General features: G+C 38.7%; 1 protein-coding gene across 2 annotated transcripts in view; it reads right to left on the bottom strand.

The window, feature by feature from the left end:
* Positions 1 to 18,555, bottom strand: part of LOC118554676 (uncharacterized) — a 55,392-nt gene extending 36,837 nt beyond the window's left edge. Inside the window, exons 1-4 of one of the 2 annotated variants that reach the window (XM_078069962.1) lie at positions 18,512 to 18,555; positions 18,192 to 18,391; positions 17,073 to 17,158; positions 15,503 to 15,598 (exon numbers count right to left, since the gene is read on the bottom strand). In XM_078069962.1, the coding sequence (XP_077926088.1) occupies positions 15,503 to 15,598; positions 17,073 to 17,111 (135 nt within the window). In that variant the 5' untranslated portion in view covers positions 17,112 to 17,158; positions 18,192 to 18,391; positions 18,512 to 18,555. Of the gene's footprint in view, positions 1 to 15,502; positions 16,009 to 17,072; positions 17,159 to 18,191; positions 18,392 to 18,511 lie in introns of those variants that run through there. The other variant, XR_013446711.1, reaches the window with a different exon arrangement.
* Between the last annotated feature and the right edge of the window lie 26 nt (positions 18,556 to 18,581).

Genomic DNA, 18,581 nt, shown 5'->3' with positions numbered 1-18,581 from the left:
TAAAGGCTTAGTATCCAAAATATATAAAGAACTTATAAAACTCAACACCAAAAACCAAATAATTCAATTTAAAATGGACAGAAGACATGAGCAGACATTTCTCCAAAGAAGACATCCAGCTGACCAACAGACAGAAAAGATGCTCAACATCACTCATCATCAGGGAAATGCAAATCAAAGCTACAATGAGACATCACCTCACACCTGTCAGAATGGTTAAAATAAAAAACACAAGAAACAAGTGTTGGCGAGTATGTAAAGGAAAAGGAACCCTGTGCACTCTTGGTGGGAATGTAAATTGGTGCAGCCACTGTGGAAAACAGTATGGATGTTCCTCAAAGTTAAAAATAGAACTACTCTATGATCCAGTAATCACACTACTGATATTTACCCAAAAAATACAAAAACACTAATTCAAAGGGACACATGCACCCCTGTGTTTATTGCAGCATTATTTACAATAGCCAGACTATGGAAGCAGCCCATGTGTCCACCGATTGATGATAGTATAAAGAAGAATGTGTGTGTATAAATGGAATATTCAGTCATAAAAAGAATGAAACTATGCCATTTGCAACAAGATGGATGGAGCTAGAGAGTATAATGCTAAATGAAATGAGTCAGTCAGAGAAAGACAAATACCACATGATTTCACTCATACATGAAATTTAAGAAACAAATGAGCAAAGGGGAAAAAAGTGAGATAGAGAGATAAACCAAGGAACAGACTCTTAGCTATAGGGAACAAACTGATGGTGACCAGAGGGGAGGTGGGTGGGAGGATGGGTTAGATAGGTGAAGGGAATTAAAGAGTATATTTATTGTGATGAGCACTGAGAAATGTATAGAACTGTTGAATCATCATATTGTAGACCTGAAAATAATATAACACTATATGTTAACTATACTGGAATTAAAACACTTAATAAAAAAATAAACTGTGAAGTGTTAAGCAAAAGAAAACTTATATGATATAGCTAAAGTAGTGCCTAGAGGGAAATTTATGGAGGTTCTAGCCAGGGCAATTAGGCATGAAAAAGAAAAGGTATTCAGATTAGGAAGGAATAGGTAAAATGATCTCTATTTGCAGATGACATGATCTTGTGCATAGTAAATCCTAAGGAATCCAGTAATACACACTAGAACTAGCAAATGAGTTCAGCAAGGCTGCAGAATAAAGGATCATTTCTATATATAAAAATTATACTTGTATATATTAGAAACAATCTGAAAATGAAATTAAGAAAACAGTTCCATTTACAATATCATCAAAAAGAACAGATTAGTAAGAAATACATTTAACAAGAGTACAAGATTTGTATAATAAAAAGTGTAAAACATTGTTGAAAAAATTAAATACAATCTAAATAAATAGAAAGACATCCCATAATCATGGATCAGAAGACAATAATACATGGCTGATTACCTTGGACCTTTCTGAGTTGCTTCCTTTGTTTCCATTTGGCATATGCTACGTAAATAAAATACAACCCCCCCCCCCAAAGAAGACAATGTTGTTTAGATGGCAATATTCCCCAAGTTGATCTACAGATTCAGTGAAACCACTACTAAAAATCCCAGTTGGCTATTTTTTTTTCTTTAGAGAAACTGACAAGCTAATATTAAAATTCATACAGAAATGCAAAAGACCTAGATAGCTAAAACATTTTGAAAAAGAACCAAATTGGAGGACTCACACCTCTTGATTTCAAAATTTACTATAAAGACAGTATAGTATTAGCATAAGGATAGAAATGCATATCATTGGAATAGAATTTAGAGTCCAAAAATAAAACTTTACATTTACAATCAATTGATTTTTGACAAGGGTACCAAGACAATTCAATGGAAAAAGAGTAGCCGTTAACAAATGGTACTAAATAGGGGCGCCTGGGTGGCTCAGTGGTTAAGCTTCTGCCTTTGGCTCAGGTCATGATCCCAGGGTCCTGGGATTGAGCCCCGCATCGGGCTCCCTGCTCCACGGGAAGCCTCCTTCTCCCTCTCCCACTCTCCCTGCTTGTGTTCCTTCTCTTGCTGTGTCTCTCTCTGTCAAATAAATTTTAAAAAAATCTTAAAAAAAACCAAAACAAATGGTACTAAATAAACTACATATACACATCCAAAAAAAAATATGCTCCTTTCTTGTATCACACACAAAAGTTAACTCAAAATAGATCAAACACACAAATTTAAGGAGTAAAATTATAACTCATAGAAGAAAACCAGAGTAAATCTTTGTGACCTCGCATTAGGTAATGGTTTCTTACATATGACAAAACTTTAAGGGTTTTGGGTGCAATTGCAAATGGGTTCCACTCCTTAATTTCTCTTTCTTCTGTCTTGTTGTTGGTGTATAGGAATGCCACTGATTTCCGTGCATTGATTTTATATCCTGCCACTTTACTGAATTCCTGTATGAGTTCTAGCAGTTTTGGGGTGGAGTCTTTTGGGTTTTCCACATAAAGTATCAAACCATAAGATACCTAGGAATAAATCTAACCAAAGAGGCAAAGAATCTGTACTCAGAAAACTATAAAATACTCATGAGAGAAATTGAGGAAGACACAAAGAAATGGAAAAACATTGCATGCTTAGGGATTGGAAGAACAAATATTGTGAAGATGTCAATGCTGCCTAGAGCAATCTACACATTTAATGCAATCCCTATCAAAATACCCTCCACTTTTTTCAAAGAAATGGAACAAATAATCCTAAAATTTGTATGGAACCAGAAAAGACCCTGAATAGCCAGAGGAATGTTGAAAAAGAAAAGCAAAGCTCACAATTCCGGACTTCAAGCTCTATTACAAAGCTGTCATCATCAAGACAGTATGGTACTGGCACAAAAACAGACACATAGATCAATGGAACAGAATAGAGAGCCCAGAAATGGACCCTCAACTCTATGGTCAACTAATCTTCAACAAAGCAGGAAAGAATGTCTAATGGAAAAAAGACAGTCTCTTCAACAAATGGTGTTGGGAAATCGGACAGCGCATGCAGAAGAATGAAACTGGACCATTTCCTTACACCACACACAAAAATAGACTCAAAATGATCGAAAGACCTATATGTGAGACAGAAGTCCATCAAAATCCTAAAGGAGAACACGGGCAGCAACCTCTTCGACCTCAGCCGCAGCAACTTCTTCCTAGAAACATCGCTGAAGGCAAGGGAAGCAAGAGCAAAAATGAACTATTGGGACTTCATCAAGATAAAAAGCTTTTTTTTTTTTTTAAAGATTTTATTTATTTATTTGACAGAGAAAGACACAGCAAGAGAGGGAACACAAGCAGGGGGAGTAGGAGAGGGAGAAGCAGGCTTCCCGCTGAGCAGGGAGCCCGATGCAGGGCCCGATCCCAGGACCCTGGGATCGTGACCTGAGCCAAAGGCAGACACTTAATGACTGAGCCACCCAGGCACCCCAAGATAAAAAGCTTTTGCACAGCAAAAGAAACAGTCAACAAAACCAAAAGACAACCAACAGAACGAGAGAAGATATTTGCAAATGACATATCAGATAAAGGGCTAGTATCCAAAATCTATAAAGAACTTATCAAATTCAACACCCAAAGACCAAATGATCCAATCAAGAAATGGACAGAAGACATGAACAGACATTTTTCCAAAGAAGACATCCAAATGGCCAACAGACACATGAAAAAGTGCTCAACATTGCTTGGCATCAGGGAAATCCAAATCAAAACCTCAATGAGATATCACCTCACACCAGTCAGAATGGCTAAAATTAACAAGTCAGGAAATGACAGATATTGGCGAGGATGCGGAGAAAGGGGAACCCTCCTACACTGTTGGTGGGAATGCAAGCTGGTGCAGCCACTCTGGAAAACAGTATGGAGGTTCCTCAAAAAGATGAAAACAGAGCTACCCTACGATCCAACAATCGCACTACTGGGTGTTTACCCCAAAGATACAAATGTAGGGATCCAAAGGGGTATGTGCACCCCAGTGTTTATAGCAGCAATGTCCACAATAGCCAAACTATGGAAAGAGCCAAGATGTCCATCGACAGATGAATGGATAAAGAAGATGTGGTATATATATACAATGGAATATTATGAAGCCATCAAAAGGAACGAAATCTTGCCATTTGCAATGACATGGATGGAACTGGAGGGTATTATGCTGAGCGAAGTAAGTCAATCAGAGAAAGACATGTATCATATGATCTCACTGATATGAGGAATTCTTAATCTCAGGAAACAAACTGAGGGTTGCTGGAGTGGTGGGGGGTGGGAGGGTTGGGGTGGCTGGGTGATAGACATTGGGGAGGGTATGGCTATGGTGAGTACTGTGAATTGTGTGAGACTGTTGAATCACAGACCTGTACCTCTGAAACAAATAATACATTATATGTTAAAAAAAAAAAAGAAGATTGTAGGAACGGAAAAATGAAGGGGGGGGAATCAGAGGGTGAGATGAACCATGAAAGACTATGGACTCTGAGAAACAAACTGAGGGTTCTAGAGGGGAGGGGGATGGGAGGGAGGGGTTAGCCTGGTGATGGGTATTGAAGAGGGCACGTATTTAATGGAGCACTGGGTGTTATACGCAAACAATGAATCATGGAACACTACATCAGAAACTAATGATGTAATGTATGGTGATTAACATAACATAATAAAATTAAAAAAAAAACTTTATGGGAAAAAAGAAAAAGTTTATAAATTGAATTTCATCAAAATTTAAAACTTTTGTTCTGCAAACAATATGAGTAAAACCTAGAGAATGGGAGAAAATATTTGCAGATTATGTATCTGATAAGGGTTTTATGTCCAGAATAGGTAAAGAACTTTTATATATAATCATATATATATTAAGACAATCCAATTAAAAATGGGAAAACGAGGAGCGCCTGGGTGGCTCAGTCAGTTAAGCGTCCGATTCTTGATTTTGGCTCAGGTCATGCCCTCAGGGTTGTAAGACTGAGCTCCCTGTTGGGCTCTATGCTGGGCATGGAGCCTGCTTAAGATTCTCTCTCTTCCTCTCCCTCTACCCCTCCCCCACCGACCCCCCCCTTTAAAAAAATGGGAAAAGATAAGAAAAGACATTTCTCCAAAGAAGATTTACAAAGGCTAATTAGCACATGAAAAATGCTCACTTTCATTTGTCATTAGGAAATGTAAAGCAAAGAAATATGACTTCACACCCACTAAGATGGCTAAAATAAAAAAGACAAGATAATAAGTATTGGCAAGGATGTGGAGAAATTAGAACCCTTATACATTATTAGTGATAAGTGAAAACATATGTCCACAAAAACTCATTTATATAAGAATGTTCATAGCAGGCTTTATTCATTATAGCCAAAAAGTGGAAACAATCCAAATGCCCATCAACTGATGGATAAAGAAAATGTAGTACGTTCACACAATGGACTATTATTTGGCAGTTAAAAGAAATGAAGTACTTATATGTGCTCTAACATGGATGAAACTTGAAAACATTTTACAAAATCAAAGGAGCTAATCACAACATATCCATATTATATGATTCCATTTGTATGAACTGTTCCAAATAGGCAAATCCAGAGATACAGGAAATAGTTTAGTGGTTACAGAGGCCTGGGTGGGTAATGAGGGCTCAATAAGAGGATATGGAGAGTGAATGCTAATGAGTACAAGGTGTATTTTTGGAGTGTTGATATGTTCTAAAATTAGATTGCACTGATGGTTGCACAACTCTATAAATACACTAAAATTCATTGACTTGTATACTTTAAATGGTGAATGGTAGGATATGTGAGTTATATTTCATTAAAGTTATTTTATTTTATTTTATTTATTTTTTAAAAGGTTTTATTTATTTATTTGACAGAGAGAGACATAGCGAGAGAGGGGACACAAGCAGGGGGAGTGGGAGAGGGAGAAGCAGGCTTCCTGCCAAGCAGGGAGCCCGATGTGGGGCTTGATCTCAGGACCCTGGGATCATGACCTGAGCCGAAGGCAGACGCTTAATGACTGAGACACCCAGGTGCCCCAATAAAGCTATTTTAAAAGGACTTCATTAAGAAAATAAAAATGCAAGCTACAGATTGGGAAACATTATTTACAAAATATAATCTGATGAAAGACTTGTATCTTAAATGAATAAAGAACTCTTACAATATTGGGAACACAACTCAATATTTAAAAATGGGGAAAAGAGGGTGCCTGGGTGGCTCAGTTGTTAAGCGTCTGCCTTCGGCTCGGGTCATGATCCCAGGGTCCTGGGATCGAGTCCCATATCGGGCTCCCTGCTACGCGGGAAGCCTGCTTCTCCCTCTCCTTTTTTTTTTTTTTTTTTTTTTTTTTTAAGATTTTATTTATTTGCAAGAGAGAGAATGAGAGACAGAGAGCATGAGAGGGAGGAGGGTCAGAGGGAGAAGCAGACTCCCCGCTGAGCAGGGAGCCCGATGTGGGACTCGATCCCGGGACTCCAGGATCATGACCCGAGCCGAAGGCAGTCGCTCAACCAACTGAGCCACCCAGGCGCCCCCTTCTCCCTCTCCTACTCCGCCTGCTTGTGTTCCTGCTTCACTATGTCTCTCTCTGTCAAATAAATAAATAAAATCTTTAAAAAAATAAATAAATAAATAAATAAATAAAAATGGGGAAAAGATTTGAACAGACACTTCACCAAAGAAGTTATATTATATGCATGTCAAATAAACACATGAAAAGTTGTTCAATCAACATGGATAGTCATCAGGGAAATATAAGGTAAAACTACCATGAGCTATTAGTACACATCCATTGGAATGGCTAAAACTAAAAGAAAAACATCTGACAATATACCACGTCCATAAGGATATGGAACAACTGTATTTCTCACACATTTCTTTTGGGAATGCATAAGGCATAGCTAGGTTGCATAGAAGTCCTGCAGTTCTTAAAAAATTAAACATACACTTACCACACAACTCAGCAATCCTGCTCATCAATATTTACTCAAGAAAAATAAAAACATGTTTTACAAAGTTTTTTCCATGAATGTCCTTAGCAATTTTATTCATAACAGCCCAAACAGAAGAAACTCAAGTGTTCATCAACAGGTGAATGGATAAACAGACCATTCTATATTCATTCAAAGGAATACTGCTCAGCAACAAAAAGGAATAAACTACTGGTGCTCACAACAATATGGATGAATTTCAAGTGGCTTATGCCAAGTGAAAGAAGATAGAAAAGACTACATTCTATGATTCCTATCACATGAAAATCTAGAAAAGGCAAACTACAATGAAGGAAAAACCAGATCAATAAATGTCTAGTATTTGGGTTAGGGGAGAGGAAAAGATTGAATGTAATGGGCCATGAAGGAACTTTTTGGGGTGACATCTATTTTGTCTAGATTGGGGTGGTGATTATATAGTGGTATAAATTTATCATGTATCATTGATTTGCACAATTACAAGGGATAAATTTTACTGAATGTAAATTATACCTCAATAAAGGTGATTAAAGTTTCTAGAAAAAAATCAAAGAAATGGGGGGTTTATGGTGGTAGGGAATTGCTATTGATTGAATGTTTGCTTTTCCCCTAAAATTCATATGTTGAAATCTAATCCCCAATGTGATGATGGTAGGAGGTAGAGGGCCTTTGCGAGGTGCTCAGGTCATGAGGGCAGAACCCCCATAAATGGGAATAGTACTTTTACAAAAGATAACTAAGAGGGCTCCCTTGCCCCTTCTTTCATGTTAAGGACACAGTGAAAAGAACCAGGAAGTGGACTCCCACCAAATACCGAATCTGCTGGTATCTTGATCTTAGACTTCCCAGCTTCCAGAATTCTAAGAAATAAATTTATGTTATTTCTAAGCTATTCAGTCTATGGCATTTTGTTATAATAGCCCAAATGAATGAAAAGAGGAATTTACAAGGGATTATTGGTAGAAACAAACTGAAATCCGTTGATGTTAGCCAATCCTTACGTGAGGTATAAAAGGACTGAAGTCCAGGTCCCTGACTCCCAGCTAGCCACTCTACCACATTCTCAGTTCTTTTTGGTGTGTGTAATATTACTGTCTATGAATCCAAAGCATTTTGAAAAAGAGTGAAACATTAATAAGTTTCAAAATCAAATATATTGAGTTTCTGACATGATTACTAGCCAGTAATCTCAGAGGAGGAGCATACTCCAGGATTAGTCTGGGTTAAGTGAACCCTGACAAAAAGATCTGAGGGCAAGAAATTTATTTGCGGTATTTTTTATGTGGCTAAAAGCATGAACACACCAGGCCTAATGCTATCCTGAGGCCTGTTGCAAGGTTGGCCCTTGGCTGGCTTCAGGGAACTCGGATTTTGAGAGGGTTCCCAAAACACTCATATGAATGGCTCACTGTGCCTAAACCTCATGCAAACAATGTGGTTTGCGCTAAATACCTACTTTCCTTTTGGGAGTCTGGGATTTGGGCACACGCCGAGCAGATGGTGTCTATAAGACCAACTGTCGTTAAAGACTTCGGGGACTGAGTCTCTAATGAGCTCCCCTAGTAGACAGCTTTTCAAACATGCTGTCACAACTTGTTGCTGTACGAAGAAACCACATCCTGTGTGATTTACTGGAGGAGAACATTTTGGAAGCTTGTTCCTGGTTTCTTTAGGGCTTCATCCCACGCACCTTTTCTTTTTGCTTTTTGTCCCTTAGCTGTAATAAATCATAACCATGAGTATGACTTTATACTGAGTTGTGTGAATCCTGGTAGTGAATCACTGAACCTGGGGGAGGGGAGTCTTGGAGACCCCCCCAACACAGGAGGTGAGCCCAGAAGACACTAAGAAGGGAAGGAATGATGGCCCTTAAGAGGATGTATTATTCAGTAAGTTACCAGAGTGGGCAATCAGGGCAAAATTCTTCTGGGGAACATGCACTTCAGAGTTATCTGCTCAAGTGGCAAGAGGGATGTGGTATTTATCATCCCACTATAGAGTTGGTATTCATTGTCTGGAACTTTCAGCCCACCCTGTGCACAGGCCCAGTGGGCTCTGGTGGCCATAGCTAGCCCTGAAGCAAGGAGCTGCAGTTGGAAGTTGGGCTTGCTTGTATGGAAATTATAAATGCCTGTGGAGGATATGGTGGGGGCACTTCTCCCATAGCCTCTAAAAGGCATAAAATCAAACATGAACACAGAACTATTGTCCAGCCATTTCACATGCTACCCATTGCCTTCCTTAAGATGAATTACTTGCAACTTATTCCCACCAGGGAGCCCTTGCCTCCCAGGAGAGTCCTCTAAAAGCTGCAGTCTGGCGCAGTGCAGTGAGAGCGTAAGGGGGAGTTTGCCCTATCCATACAAGATGGAAATAAGGTCTTTGTTCTCTCTCTGCTCTCAAGTCCTGGTCACAGGAAGCCCTGCCAGGGTCTATTGTTTCTTTTGTTTTACCTCTTTACTAGCCCAGTCTAATTAGGAGGGTCAATAGCTTCCTGTCCCACAGAATGGGCACCCAATCTGAGCCTCTGGCTCTCTCTCCTCAGGACATAGGCTCCGTCATCAGGCTACATTACTGAGGGATACTCTATCTGGGCATTGTGTAGGTCCACTGGGGATGATTTACTCTGCCTGCTCTTGGTAGAGTGCCTATATTCCCCAGACCCTCTGGCTTACTTACAGTTTCCTCATTCTACCTTTTCCTACTTACATAGCTAGAATTTCACCATTTATTTAAAATTTTTTTAAAATTCAAGATTAACACTTATATATAATTTTTCAACAATTCTATATATTTCTTAGTGTTCATCAAGATAAGTATACTCTCAATCTACAGCAAGCGTACTCCTTTGTCTATTTCATCCATCCCTCCACCCACCTCTCCTCTGGCAACCAAAGCTTCTTCTCTGTATTTAAGAGTCTGTTTTTTTTCTTTTTAAAAAATTTTGTTCATTTGTTTTGTTTCTTAAATTCCCACATATGAGTGAAATCATGTGATATTTCTTTCTGACTTGTTTCACTTAGCATTGTACTCTCTAGGTCCATCCATGTTGTTGCAAATGGCAAGATTTCATTATTTTTTATGGCTGAATATTGTATATGTATAACACATCTTATTTCTCCATTTATTTGTAGATGGACACTTGGGTTGCTTACATAATTTGGCTATTGTAAATAATGCTGCAAGAACATAGGGGTGCATGTGTTTTTTTGAATTAGTGTTTTTTTTAAATTTAATTTTATTTAAATTCTAGTGTTTTCATTTTCTTTGGGTAAATACCCTGTAATGGAATTACTAGATCATATAATAATCTTATTTTTATTTTTTTGATACAACTCCATGCTGTTTTCCATGGTGGCTGCACCAGTTTGCATTCCCACCAACAGTGCATGAGGGTTCCTTTTTACCCACATCTTCACCAATATTTGTTATTTCTTGTGTTTTTAATTTCCGGCATTCTGACAGGTGTAAAATGTTATTTCATTGTGTTTTAATTTGCATTTCTCTGATGAATACTAGAAATTCATCATTTATAAGATGTGGATATTCAGAGTACCTATCTCATAGGGTTGTTGTGAAGATTATGTCAGATAATACCAGGAAAGTGCTTAAAACTGCCTGGGACACAGGAAGCAGTCAATTTTATTATGTATGTATAAATAGTTGGCAGATGCATATTTATTAGAAAAAAAATGGAATGCCCAGATTGCTTCAACCTGCTCATTGAAATGCACAGGCAGACTAGAAAGGTAATAGATTCTTCAGGAACACTTGGCTGATTTTCAGTTTCAGCTTCTGAAAATTTTCAAAAGTTCTAGGTAAAATACTATTCCTCTCACAGTTGTGAGTGATTTACCAGTTCAACTCCTATATTCAAGGTTGCTAGGTAGACTTAGTGAAATTCTTGTTCAAGAAATGGAAGGTAATAAAATGGTAACTCTTATAAGCTCACTGTCATCTTCTATTACTCATATAGTTTAATCTTCCCTTTAGAAAAAAAAAAAGCTCAATATTTATAGAGCAGATTTGAAAACCCCTCCTTCTATAACTGCTTGTGAGGAAAACAGAGAGGCCATGGCCAGAAAACTTAGAATGCTCAAATTAGAGACACACAGAAGCCACAGGGCCTCACACACACACAATGAGATGAGCCACTCCTGTGGTCATACATGATTAGCAACAGACATTGAGCAAGCATGGTGAAAGGAAGAAGACATTCCTGGGAATTCCTTTATGAAGACTGCACTTCAGGTGACCTTCGAACAAGAGCATAAGCAAGAACTCAGGACTGTCTGGCAACTGGAACAAAGTCTGTAAGACCCAAATAGGACTGAGCCAGCAGGTGACAATGTGTGGCAGAACTTCCACAGTGCAGAGAAAGAAATTCAGAACGGAGATGATTTCTTAGCCACACTTGGCTAAAGGTTGTCGTAAGGAGTGATTTAACTGTTGGTATCAGAACTCAGTGTGTATCATGTTGCCAGTTTTATTGATCATGGTAATGTTTACTGAATATTGATTGTGCTTATTCTAGAATGGGAGTTTGGCTATTCTCAACTAATCTTTTGTGGTCTTTATTAAAGCTCTTAGGACCTTTTTTTGATATATCCCATTTTGATGTATCCTACTCCTATGCTCTCATTTTTCTGCTAGGACTCTGCTGATAAAATATTTTAAGATATAATCTATATGACATTTAATTAATTTTGATAATGAATATGCCTGATACTGAAGATAAACAACACAGCTCTATTCTGTGAACTCAACCTTCTTTCTCTTTGATTTGAAAATTACCTGCTTTTTGAAGTAAGTAATGAATATTCAAGACCTATAGTTTAATACTCTAGGTTTGCTAAGATTTCCGTCTCCCTTTAGCCCACAAAGTAATCAGTGTAAGGATTCTCTGGTCCTTAAGATCATCTTTGTCAATTTTTCTCAATGCAAAAATGCTCTAGGAATTCATGTCAAGATCAGTTTTGTGAAGGTAACATTAGGAAATGGACTGCAAGAGCTAAGCAGAGACATCTGCATTTCTGTTTGGAGACTGGAGTAAGGGAGAGGGGTGTCTGTAGAGTGCAGGTAAGGCCGCCTTCCAGTTTTTCTGGACCTGTGTAGGTCATTTCATCAAGGACAAAAATGCAAATCTGTTAATATTTACATATATTAAAGAGCCACATGATCACGGTTTAGTTCTCATGGCCCATGAATTTGGTTCTTAATTTAGTTAATTTTCGGTATCAGATCAAAACTACCACATGCTGTTTAAATCAGAACATGCTACATTGTTTTTCTTTAGCCCTTCAGAAAACTCTTTCCTGCTAAGCATATTAGTCTTGGGTTTTTTAAAAAAAGACTTATCCCTTGGAAACTCTTGCCTAGTTTACCTAGTGAACACAGGCAGTGGATTTTTAAAGAGTTATTGTCCTAAGATATGTGACCTGAGAGGGCTAGTCTGGAATCTACACCTTAAAGTAGCACGAGAGTGCCACCCACTGGCCAAACAGCTTTAGCGTTTGTGTGAGAGAGAGCTTACCTCTGATAGTAACAAAGAAAGAGCATCTGGAGACTGATGCTCTCAATAGGTGAATATGCCAATCCAAAAGCAAATGATTTCTGCCTTGAAAAATTTATATCCACTATTGTACATATTTCTTCATGTTATTTTTATCACTCTGTGCTGCCTATGCCAACCCAAATAGGTCAAAATTCAGAAGCTTGACAATACAGTCTCTTGGTAAGGCTGTGGGAAAACAGGTATTTTCACAACACAAAATGTTACACCCCTCTAAGGGGAAATTTGGAATATCTAACAAAACCATATATGCACTTATCCTTTGACTCAGCAATTGCACGTTAGCCTGAACACACTTCCAGCAACATAAAAATACATATGCAGATTATTCATTGCAACATGATTTGTAATTGCAAAATATTGAAAGCTTAATAAACACCCAAGTATAGGAAAGTGGTTGAATAAACTACAGTACGTATATATGATATAGTATTATGCAGATATAAAAAAAAGCATAAGTAAGATCTGTAGGAACTGATAAGGAGGATTTTTCAGGATATGTTGTTAGGCAGACAGAAACAACTTTTAACAACTGACATCTGCATCAATGCTGTTTTTTGACCTAATCCAGGAGATAATTTAAATTTTTAGTACTAGAAATTTGTGGTGAATCAGGAATGGTAGAGATGGATGAGGAAGGCATTTTAAGACAGGTACACCTGTCTTTGCCTTCCCCAGGCCAGCCCTCCTGACATATTCACTAATGCACTGTGTGTGCGGCAGGTCGCTTCTCGCAATAGATAGACACGTAGATAGAGACATATATACATAGGGATCTGAAACAGTGAATAAATTGTGTTTAGGTTTAGAAATATGAATTGAATCACACATTGACTCTGCCATGTTGCAGTATTCACAGACAAATCATGCCGAATAGATGACAGCAGGCGGACCAGAGTCTAGTAAGTTTGTTCACTTCAAGATTTTACTATGATCTGTTTGACATAGGTGTGTGTTGATTTAAATTTCAAGCTTAGCATAGTAAGCTTGTCTTATGTCTGTTCCTCCAATAGCTTAATTTTTCTTTTTCTCATTCTTTGTCTTGCTCTTCCTCAACATGTAATTCACAAGTATGTGCACAACTTTTGTTGCTTAATATGTATATATGTATGTATACATATATATTTTCCTTTAAATTTTTCCAATTAGAAAATTCAATATTACATATTCTTTCCTGAGCCCCTTCACCTGTTATGAGGGAGGAAAAATATGGTGAGTTTATTTTTGCAATTAATCTATAAAACAGAATTCCATAACCATAGTAGATAAATAGATAGATAAATGTATAGATAGAGGTAGGCATACGGATGAATGCATAGATGGACACATAAAGAGAATATAGAAATAGATTGAAAGAGGGATGCATACATATATTAAAAATTATCACAGTAAGAGAGACAGCTCTTTATTAAAAATTGAAGTCTGTAGGGCATAAATGTAGTCATTGGCATTAGAAATTTAGGGGCATTTGGGATGGCATTTCATCTTGGGCACGGTACCTATCTTTGTTCCGAATATACCAGCCTTCCTCCTTTTCCTCCTGACATACTCACCAATTTCCTATCTTTGGGGGAAGGTTGCTTCTCTTTAATTAATTTTCGAAACAGATAATAAGGCTGTGCCAATCTGGGGGTCTGTGTATGAATAGAAACACACATACTTACTCTTACACTTTACACTCATGCACGTTTTGGTTCTAAGTGTCTAACTGGGATCTGAGGTCAGTGGCTCTGACCTCTGAGGTGTAAGAGCTCTCTCTTTCCCAGTTCCCACTTTTCCCAGTAAGAAATCTCTTGTACTTCCTTAGGGGCATGCTTATATTTACTTTCTCATGCTGTTTTTCCAAGGGGTTGGTTTTGGTGTTGTTAATTTTTTCTTATCTTTTCCTCCTCATCTTCTAATTCTTAATTGTGTATCTCTTTATTATTGTTTTGTCATATTACCTCATATATTTCCAACAGGTCTGTAATTTTTGTAATTTTAATAAGTTTTTTCATTCAGTGGAACGGTCATATATATTAACACAGTATCTTTTGCAATCTCTTTCCTTCTTTTAACCAGTCCTTCCAAGTAGGTCATACAGCAATTTATGGTCTAATTTTTGTTTACTCACTAATTTGTATTGAAACCCCAGTGAATTATTTATTCTGCTCCTTCAGGACTCAAATTTGCCACAAACAAATGAGGAAAACACAGAATTATTCCATTGGAGGTGAATAAAATAAATCTAAATGCGTCTTAGGTATTTTTCTATACAATAAAAAGCATTATTTATTGAGCATGCAAACATTCTTTTAGATCTTTATAAAAAATGTTTGGCCATAGAGGGTCAGATCCATAAAGACCGCTCTTTGGCTTTAATTATTTTAGATGCAAAATTTTTATCTAAAACACATTAAGACTAGTACTTCTTGCTCACTGTCATTCATATTTTTTCCATATGAAGAACATTAATATGCTTAAAAATCCCACAATCACCTTGGCATCCCAATAAAGTATGCAGTCACAAATATGATTTTTACTGATGGAAAAATTAAGGTGCAGAAATGTGCAATGAGTCCAAGTCATATACTAAGTATCTTTTCTTACTGAAAAATCACTTCTGGAGTGCCTGGGTGGCTCAGTTGGTTAAGTGTCTGCCTTCGGCTCAGGTCATGATTCCAGGGTCCTGGGATCGAGCCCCATGTCCTCGGGCTTCCTGCTCAACAGGGAGTTTGTTTCTCCCTCTGCCCCCCTTCACCCCTGCTCATGCTCACTCCCACTCTCTCTCTTTCTCTTTCTCCCAAATAAATAAAATCTTAAAAAAAAAGAAAAATCACTTCTACTTCAACTTTTAAATCATGCTTAATGAAGACAACATTTCAACTTTATGTCATGCTATAGTTCTTTATAAAAGAGTGAATTTTATATTCTGGGCAAAGGGAGCAGATATTCGGAGTGGACTTCCTTGCAAACATATTGCTGAGAGAAATGTTAAGGAATAAAAAATATCATTACCTGAGTCCCAGAGCTGAGAGGTGAGGGAAGAGCTTTCTCCACACTGGAGACAGTCAAAGGCAAGGTACCAGGCAAAATGTGTGGGAGACATAGATTCTCAGGTCACGATGGTAATGCCAAAAAATACACCAAAAAAATGAAAATGAAAAAAAAAATGAAAAAACTAAAGGAGGCAGTTAAAGAATGATTAGTAGATGAATTAGCCAAAACTCCCCAGACCTCCTGGTGGATGCCTTCTTCCCATTATCTGGGCCACCAGTTTTGCCAATTCAGTTCTAAAATATAAGGGCAATCTTATCTTCCACTACTTAATCCCATGATTTAAATCAAGCTAGTTATTTTTACCAGACTTCCAAAGCTTTCCTTTGCACATCTTCCACATAGAGTTGGATGAAGCTGATAGGGCAGTTGATGCAATTTTGTATCCCTTTCTAAGCTTTTGTATATGGTAGTTTTTTTGTTTTTGTTTTGCCTTAAATACCTTAACCCCTTCCTCCCCAGCCCATTCCCCCTCAATCTTCTCCATTCTTGGAGATCAAGCTCACTTATTACTGCTTCTGGGATCCCAAGAAGAACCAGACACTCCTCACTCTTGTCCCACATTAGAAACTGGCAGGGCTGGTGGGGAGAGGTGGGATGGATGTGGACCAGAGAGGGAAAGAAGGCACTGAAAAGGACTATGAGGTTTTCAGCTTGGCTTCTGCATAGGATGGGGATAAGGGGAATGTTCTGACCCACACAGCCCTCTGGAGGAGTGGTAGTAAGTAAAGGCATGTGAAGGCTGAATCTAGACCTTAAGGTTTTCAAGAGAACTCTGCCCTCTTTTCTGTGTATGGGGCTAACTTTGCTTCACAGGCTGCAGCCATCCCCACACCAATGAAAATGGCTGGTCAATCCAACGGCCTTGTGTCCCAGATGATGGAGTCTATACCTATGCCCTCATTCCTATTTTTTCATCACTTGGTAATTATAAAGTAAGTCAATTTGCTTGATTAGCAATAGGCCATACAGTAACAGGACTCATAGAAAAGTTGAAAGACTAGTACAAAGATTTCCATATACCTGGAACCCAGATCCCCTAAATGTTAACATTTTACCACATTTTTCTCTCTCTCTCTGTAGACATTTATACAAGTATGTATGTATGTAAGCCACATACACAATTTTAAAATTTGCTAGCAGCCACATTAATAAAGCAGGTAAAATTAATTGTAATATCTTGTTTGCCCCAATATCTGTATGTTATCATTTTAACATGTAATCAGTATAAAAATTAACACAGTATTTTCTTTTTTCATACTAAGTTTCTGAAATCTGGTGTGTATTTTATACATACAGTACATCTCAATTAGTAGCCACGCTTCAAGTGCTCAATAGCACAGTGATGGCTACTAGTGGACAGCACAGAGAGTGTGATGATCTTTCAAGCTATGGGACTGGATGAGTGAAAGAGAGCCCAGGACTGGGTCTTGGAGCACTTGAACATTTAGAATTCAAGTCAAAGAAGAGGAGCTGACAAATGAGACAAGTGACAGCCTAGTAGACTAGGAGGAAAACAAGGCAAACGTACTGTCAAGGGGACCATGAAGGAGGAGACTGTCAACTGCATCAACTGATGCTGAGAAGTCGAGTAAGATGAGGACAGAGAAGTGATCACTGTAATTGGGAAGATGGAGTTGTTAGTCATCTTGGCAAAACAGTTTCATTAGACCCAGGGCTACTCTCTTGGAACCGAAGAGAGAATGGGAGGTGGAAAGTGGAGACCTCATGTGCAGACATCTCAAAGGCAACAAGTTCCAAACTAATTTATCTCCTCTGACACTCTCCCCCACTCTCCTCTCTTCCTTTATTCTTCCTAGACCTCTATTTGAGGCCTATGCTAGATATCTGGGACACATTCTCGAGTCCTTTTCGTTCAGACCTTATATGCTATTATTCACAAAGTCATCCCCATTTCACCTCCTAAATACTTATTGTCTCCTTTGCTCCATCCCTATTTCCCCATTGTAGGCTCCTGCCACCTCTGATCTTCCTAACACCTAGTAATCATCACTGTAATTAGGCCTCTAGGATTGTCACCCTCAAAATTCTTTTCGTAAAGCTTGGAGACACGCAGAAAGGCGGGGATCGAGTGGTGTTGCCAGATTGAATTTTTAAAAACACAAATCTTGTATTTTTGCTATTCTGCTAAAAATCCTTGCACGGATCTTCATGGAACAGCTTTAGTGTTCCTACTCTTGAGTTTCTTCTCTTGCAATCCCAAATCAACACACACACACACACACACACACACACACACACACAGAGTCCAGTTCTGTTTCATGCTTGCCTCTTTATTATCCCTCCTACCCACCCCTCCCCTTCTCCCAGTAACTCATCCCCTGAAACAGGCAGCACGACCAGCTCATTTGTAAATTCTTGCTTAGATACCAACCTCAAGTACCTTCAGCATTTCCCACCCCCCTCTATGGCTACTTTACTGCAACGCTATCAAAACTGTGCATCTGTTCTCCGTTTCCCAAATGCCCTGCCCTGGCTTTTCAATAAAATTCAGTGCTTTTTTAAGTCACAGTTCTCACCACATTCATCATAGTTTTTTTAAAGTACAAGTTTCTGTCAATGTCTCCAACTAAGCCGTAAACTCTTTGAGGTCCGAGAGCTCGTCTCATTACATTTGTGTTCCCAGTACCTGGCACGTCACTTGACACATCATTAGGTGTTCAAGCAAATGTGTTAATATTAGGAGCAGTCAAAGAGGCCGAGGAGAGCAACGCTGCGAGAAGGGCGGCCCGTCTTTTCCTGTCTCCAGCCCACAGCGGATCACGCAGGAGGAGCCCAGCGTCGAACCGGACGCGAGGCCCGCACTTCTCCTGCTGGAGCTGCGCGAGTCTGCAACGAGGGCAGGGCAGGAAACAAAAGGACAGTGCTCTCCACGGTGGAAGGCCGAAGGAGGGAAGCTTAAAAGTCCCCCCAAACAGAACGAATGGCGAAACTCCGCCTCCTCCTTACCTACCCGGCCGGTCCTGCTTGCCACGTGATCAAGGCCACCCACGTGAGCTCGGCTCTGCGTGATCCGCCG

The sequence above is a fragment of the Halichoerus grypus genome, chromosome 1 (assembly GCF_964656455.1).
Source record: "Halichoerus grypus chromosome 1, mHalGry1.hap1.1, whole genome shotgun sequence".
Taxonomy (NCBI): domain Eukaryota; kingdom Metazoa; phylum Chordata; class Mammalia; order Carnivora; family Phocidae; genus Halichoerus; species Halichoerus grypus.
Note: the sequence above shows the minus strand (reverse complement) of the source record. Positions and strands in the feature narration are given on the sequence as shown.